This window comes from Juglans microcarpa x Juglans regia, chromosome 8S, assembly GCF_004785595.1.
Source record: "Juglans microcarpa x Juglans regia isolate MS1-56 chromosome 8S, Jm3101_v1.0, whole genome shotgun sequence".
NCBI lineage: Eukaryota > Viridiplantae > Streptophyta > Magnoliopsida > Fagales > Juglandaceae > Juglans > Juglans microcarpa x Juglans regia.
The window spans coordinates 198,489-206,160 of NC_054609.1; the positions used below are offsets into that span (position 1 = coordinate 198,489).

General features: G+C 37.0%; 1 protein-coding gene across 1 annotated transcript; it reads left to right on the forward strand.

Annotated features, from left to right (window-relative positions):
• Window positions 1-5,879: 5,879 nt before the first annotated feature.
• On the forward strand, window positions 5,880-7,007 carry LOC121244751. Its single transcript, XM_041142958.1, is given in 2 exon segments — window positions 5,880-6,424; window positions 6,638-7,007. Coding segments are annotated over 2 exon segments (915 nt in total).
• Window positions 7,008-7,672: the final 665 nt, after the last annotated feature.

Sequence of the window (7,672 nt, forward strand, 5' to 3'; positions counted from 1 at the left end):
TCGAATCTTGCAGTCCCCATCAAACCAAAGCTCTTTATACCACTTATTATATTTTCAGACTCTCACAAACAAATACTCAAACAAAAAAACAAAATTAACGTAACTGATTGTAATATGCAATTTAATATTGAATATCAGACAACCAAATCCAAGAAAATATATGATTAACGTGATCGGTTTAGTTTTTTATTTAAATTAAATAGAAATCTCGAAATCACAGTATATACTCATACAATATCAAAATAAAAACAAGAATAATGAAAGAAATGCGAAATCAACACAAGAAATTACGTGGTTCGACCCTAATGGTCTACATCCACGACAGGAACAATCTAGGAGTCTTTATTATTGAAGAATGCATCAAAGAACTTGAGTTTTCAATCACTTACAACCATTGATCACCGCACAAAATATGGATTGGCTTCCTCATATTAACCTCTAACGGAACTATACCATAAAATACACTTGATCATCTCCTCAAACTCCAATTTGATCTTGATAAATCTAGGGTTTGAAAAAACCCCTTCGTTTCTCTCCAGATGCGTGCGGCGTCGAATGAAAGGTAAAGTTATTTCTTTGCTTCTGCTTGCAACGATTCCCGTAACTGACTTTAAATATAAACTCAAATATTACAAGTTTGCCATTAATTTATTTACAAAAAATGCCATTAATGAAATACAAACTTAAAAAACTGACACATCTTCAACAATAATAATATTAAAAAGTAATATTTTGACAATATTTTATTTAACTTTCATCTAAAATCATCTTATCTCACCATCCAAAAAGCTCCATATTATTACTTAATGGTCTTTATTTTCTTTTTATACGAGGCAAAAAATGTTGACAATTAAGGTTAAATATATAAATTACATGTTTATTAAAATTCTTTAGATTCATAATATATTTTTATTTAAACTAATCAATAAATTTATGTTTTATACTCTTTTATATATGATATTAAATGCTTAAATTGCATTATATATGAGTTTTAATCATTTTTGTAAACATTAAAATAACTAATTTGAAATTTTCATGAATTGCTCAGTTCAATTTGTTAAATCTCTCAATTCAGCAAATTGGTGTCTACCCGATTATGATTTTTCAAGCCTTAGTACATACACAAGAAAAGACTTTGTGCATAGAACAGACATGGCAACTGTGACAATGCTTAACCAGTTTTTTTCAAATTCAAAAGAAAGAATGTTCACTTTGAATTTTCAAATTCACATGACATGCTGTGAGAGAGGTTTTATTGCTCTTTAGCCTTCTGCCATGCCAAAAATTGTTCTTTAACAACAGCTACGACATCTTCATTCCTCTTATGATGGTCACGCTTTGGCTGTTCTGTCGATGGTTGTTCACGGGGAGGGGAAAGACACACTCGATGGAAGATGTTTGGAGGAACAAAAAATGCAAGAAAATGAGATCAAATTCGAGAATGACCTTGCCTCTAGAAGAAGAGAGAAACTGAAAGTTTACTGTATTAAGCTTCTGGATGAAAATTTACAAAGTCTTAATCAACACTTATAAAGGAACATATTGGCAACGATTAGACTAATGGGCCTTCAACCAATATGGGTCAAGCCCACAATTTAGACATTGAGCTTCTAACCATTTAGGCATGTGACAATTACGTCCCCTTTAGGAGACCTTGTCCACAAGGTCAAATACAACTTGACAATACAACCTGTCCTCGTGGTAATGAAAGCCCGATGCTAGCAAGTGGTTTGCCTCCATGAAGAAAAAATGACTGCGACAGACATTGAGAAGTATTAGGATGCTGGAAATCCCCATTAGGCCCCATCCGTGTAGCATACTGATGATGGTCAACATCTCTTCAAACACACTAGTGTTGCAGGAGAAGAAAGGTACACCAGTTTCTCCAGCTATAGCTCTAGCTAACATCGTTTTGCCAGTGCCAGGTGGGCCAACAAGCAAGACACCTTTTGGGAGCTTGCCACCTAAACGAGTAAAGCATTTGGGGTCTCAGAGATAGTGAACAATTTCTTCAAGCTCTACCATTGCCTCATCAACCTCTTTTACATCGTTGAATTTTGTGTTAGATTCCATGCTAGGTTGCACTTCGTCATGTAGCCTAAGCTCTTTACTGAGTTCCCTATCCTCAATGAGTGCTCTTGCACCAAATATCAAGAGAAAGGCAAGTGTGATAGTGGGAATTGTATGCCACAACTGCTATTTGAATTGCCCTCCTTCAGTAGCTAGCATATGAATAGAAGCGCTTGCAGTTCCAAGGATACCATCTTTTGTAGCTTTTCCCACATTCCTAAAAGCTAAAAGACTGCTAATACTTTATTCCTCCATGCCTTTGTTTACAATGCCTCTCTGCAATGTCTTGATTAACTCACTTTCATTCAACCGATCAACCTTGACCAATGCTTTTAACATATTCAAAAAGTGTTGAAGGATTAAAATGTAAAGATGGTTGACTTTCAAATAGTCTTATTACTGCTTCAGGATCATATCAATGGCAAAGTTATTTAAGACGTGCAACCTCACTAGCTTCATCTACATCGCATACCCTGCGAGCCAAACTACCGACATAGCTAGACTGATACCTCTCTTGAACACTTAAAAACTTATTCCCTCCACCAAGTCCAAACTTATTGACATGGAGATAAGTTCTAACAAACAAATTCTTAAGTTGTCCCAACTCAGACTGATGCCTTGAAACCTTTCCATTTGAATCAATAGTAAATCCAACAAAAATTGTTCCTTTAATAATTATGACTCCTTTATGCTCATAATAACTCACATAGAAAGCAGCTATATCACAAGTGAAAAACAAAAACATGAGCCTAACTTCAAGACAAAGCATGCTGACATTGACATTGTCGATTTCCATAATTGCACTGGGCTCAATACCAATGTATCCTCCTCCAATACCAATGTATCCCCTGCAACAATCACAACATTCCCATCCTTTTTTGCTTTAATAGCTTGCATCATCGATGTCTCTCAAGTAAAAAATGTCTTTGACATCAGCTCCTTGTACACCCAAATCAGTCAGCCTTATAAAAGCTGAGCGAGTTGCAACAATCAAAATGTGAAACTTGAAAGTTTCTCCAACAGTGGTTGACATGGTTTTGGCAGCAAGATTAGCTTTAACTATTTCCCTTTTTGATATAACTGATTTTAACGCTTCTTCATTCCAAACTTCCCAAGGCTGAGTTCCATCCACCAAATGATTTCCCACATGATTTATTTCTCTTCCTCTGTTAAAGGACCAATGACGTGGCAATATATCGAGCAACTAAGAGCGAAATTCTCATCTACTAAAACTTGCAACGGCACCAAGATCCTCGTTGAGATCGACGATACCATCAACTGAGTTGTAGCCATTTCCCAGTCGAAGACGAATCTAACCAGAATAAATCCGTACCAAGAATCTCAATCCCCGTTAAACGAACCGCCCCTTACTACCACAAAAAACTCAAATCCAGTCTCATCGCAAGGGACAAGAACGAATCCAAGTCCAGAAATGGATCGTACCTGGTCAACTACTGAAAGGATCGAGAGGAAAGGTTGGACATAGTGATCGCATGTCTTCTCGACGTGTTCCCATAGATGTACAACCAATTGAATTGAGCCAATCTTTGGGGAAGAGACTGGGAAGAGGCGGTAGAAGTAAGTGTTGGCTAAGGTTACGGATTTGGTTGAGTTCTTTGAGGGTGGTGAAGGCTTTAGTGCATGTAGGTCTTCCATGGAGGATGCAATACGAGACGTGGCCATTTACCTTGGACTCTTCCCATTATAGCATACATAGATGAGTTCCTTTTAATTGATCTAGAAACAATTGCGAAGTTTTTGCCAACGATTTGATCGTTTTGAGTTCTTCCCTTATGGCGATGACTCAAATCCTCAGGGCCTTCCACTTTTTCTTCAACCTTTGTTGCTGCTTCTTCATTCTCCTACATCGCGCACACCTGGTGTAGGTTGTACAACCCGATCCAAGAGATTTAATATGAATAATTTTATTGGGCTTAATAAGCCCTAAATTAAGTTCAATGAGGCATTTTGAATAAGTTCATGGGCTATTATTTATGGAGGTTTTTATCGTGGGGAAACTAAATTAAACCATATAATAAAATTTTATTTATTTAATTATATCTTAAAATATTGTATAAAAAATATTATATTGTTAACATATTACTATTATCAATTTTGTCAAATTTTATTAATGACTTGTGTAATTTTAATTCAAATTATCATTATTGTTCTTATTATTATTAATTTTATTTATTATTAAGATGAAGGTTTCTGTTATTCTCTCTCCTCAGTGATCCTTCTTCTGTTCATCACATCACGTTGTAATTAACCTACGTCCGATCCACGTTGAAACCCTCTCTCTCTATCTTGATTTCAAACCCTCCCTCAATAACTCTTTTCCCTTCCAGCCATAGACCGATCGACACATACAGCTTTCTCAATCTCTCTTTTTCTCTCTCTTATCACAGAGACAACTCCTCAGGCCACCGTGGATAATAGCCGGCATACGCATGAAAGATCTCTCTCCTCCCTCATGTCCAGCCGCCTCTCTCCTCCACGGACGTGAAACGCGAAGCCACAACCCCATGTTCAAGCTTTCACCATCATGAGAAAATAGACCATGCCACAACAGCCTACCACCGAAAACCAGTACAAGTGATACCGACACAACCCCTGTTTTTAAACAACAAAACAGAGCAACGCTGCCCAAGACTCCTCCACTGCGACACTCAGTTGAAGTCTCAACACCACCCATGTCCAAAGACCTTCACGTGTTTCTTTACAGTGCCACCATGTGCAACCTTCCTCCAAGGACACGCCATTGCCATGAATGGTGAAGCCCAATGCTTTAGCCACGCTCTGCACCCAGACTTGCAGCACTGTGAGCATCTCTCTCACTCACTCACTCTCTCTCTCTCTCTCTCTCTGCTTGGATGATTTTCTCTATCTAATAGTGTCATGTAAATTCCTCCACCGTGTTCTAGAGGTAGTCAGACATCATCTTGTCATCGGTGTCTTCACCTTAGCCCCTAGACCCACTATGTCTCCTCCATCTCGCCTTGCCATCGTTGATCTTTATCCAACCACCCAGAACAACCTTCGCCTGGAGTCACTTTCTCCCTCTCGATACACTATGCCGCCAGCACTCGTGTGTGTGATACTCTCAAGTGAAAATGAGCCTACGTACATCCATTACCCTAATGTGTAAAAGGGCAGATTCGCATGGGTTTTGATTTAATTGGGTTTAATTAAGTCAGCTTAGAGCATCCCCATTGGATTCCCCATAATTTTTCCTATAATTTAACTAAAAAGTACATTCCCTATAATTGTTTCCTAAATTTTACTCATCTTTCAAAAACCTTCTACATCCCATTCTCCATCCATATCTCTATTCTATTAAATAATATTTTTCTATTATTTCTTTATTATTTTTCTCTCTCACTTTCATTTACAATCTTAACTACTAACTCTTTTGTCTTATTATCTTCTTTTCAAATATTACATTATACTAAATACTTATACGATTTTGACTACCGAATACAGTATTATTTTTAAAACCGAAATCCGTATTAGAAAAATAGTAATTTTTTTTAATATGTGCATTTTCTAATGGTAACATTTTGAACTCCTACCTCCAACGGTAACATCTTGAATTCTTGCCTCTAACGGTAATATTTTTTGTCTTTTCTCCAACAGTAATTTTTTTGTCTTCTCTCAAACGGTAATATTTTTTGTCCTATATGTAACGGTAACTTTTTCCTCTATAAATACACATTTTGCTTGCATTCACATTCTTACAAACTCAAGTCTCATTTGATCTAAAGAACTAAAATTCAACAGTCTCCCCTTATATCTCACTCCCTTATCAAATGACTCGTACATTCTTTTGCAAATTACTCACATGCTTATACTCTGAAGATGAGTTGGATGTTGTTCTTAATGACGAGGCTGATGGACAGTCATCGAGACATCGTACCAATCGTCAACGCTGTAAGTTTATTCGGCGTGATCATATTCAAGGGCACGAGCACCTATTTCGCGATTATTTTACAGAAAATGCAGTATATCCCTCGAATCTATTTCGAAGGAGATTTCGGATGAGCCGTCCCTTATTTCTCCGTATTCTAAATGAGAAAGAGTCATACGAGCCGTACTTTGTCCAAATAAGAGATAGTGCTGGAAGACTTGGTTTATCTTCTATGCAAAAGATAACCGCATCACTTAGAATGCTGGTGTATGGGGTTACTAGAGATTTTATGGATGAATACATATGTATTGGTGAAAGCACCGCAATGGAGAGCCTTAAAAAATTCTCTGGGACAATAGTAAGGGTTTTTTCAGAATCATACTTGCGGTCACCAAATGCCAATGATATTGCTCGATTGCTTGTTGTTGGTGAGCAACAGGGACTCCCAAGAATGCTGGGAAGCATTGACTGCATGCATTGGAAGTGAAAAAATTGTCTCGCAGCATGGAAATGTATGTACTCCGGCCACATTCGTGAACCAACTATTATTTTAGACGCAATTGCTTCATATGATCTCTGGATATGGCATGCATTTTTTGGTATGCCTGGTTCACATAACGATATTAATGTACGAGAGAGATCTTCTATTTTCACAGAACTTGCCCAAGGGCGTGCTCTTCCAGTCAATTACACAATCAATGGCAACGACTACACTATGGGGTATTACTTTGCGGATGGTATTTATCCCAAGTGGCTAACTTTTGTCAAGACGATTTCATAACTATAAGGGAATAAGAAAAAAAACTTTATGAAAGCACAAGAATCCCCAAGAAAAGATGTCGAGCGTGCATTCGGGGTACTTCAACAACGATTTGCAATCATTTGTAGACCTTCCCGAATGTTCAAAGTCAAGGAACTAACAAATATAATGAAAACATGTGTTATTTTACATAATATGATCATTGAAGACGAGGGTGATGATAGTGAGGGTCCGAACATTGACTATGATCAACTTGATGATGAGTCCTAGAACTGTCGCACAATCATACAACTGAGCTTACATACTTCATCATATTAGAGACACCTCGGCACATAATTAGCTCCAAGAAGATCTAATTGAACATCAATGGCTATTATATTCCCAACAGTAGACATGTCGAATTATTGATTGGTATTTCCTTCATGTTATAGTGACTATATTTGAGTTAATCAAATTTCCATTCGTATTTCCTTCATGTTAGTAGTGATTATATTTGAAATAATCTGTAATAGTTTCTGAAATTGTAATAGCCAATTTCTTTGTTTCAAAATATCAATTTACACAATCTAAATTAAAAATTAAACTGTCTTAGTATCAATAATATTGTCATCCATTATTGTCTTAAACAATAAATAAATAAACTTTTTACAGAAAAAGTTTATCAATCCAAATGTCTTGCATCATTGCGTCTCGCCATGATTTCCCTCTACAGTTGTTGGAAATATAACTGATGCAGTCCTGGCATGGCACTCACGTCCATCATCATAATGCACTGATTCGCTTCCTTCTTGGCGAGCTCTAGTTTCTATGCCTCCAACCTCAGTCTTTCGTCCTCTTGGCAGATGAAATTTAGCTCTTTTTCCTTCTCATTTTTCATCTTCTCGACTTCCAACCTCAGTCTTTCATCCTCGAGACGGATGAAATTTAGCTATTTT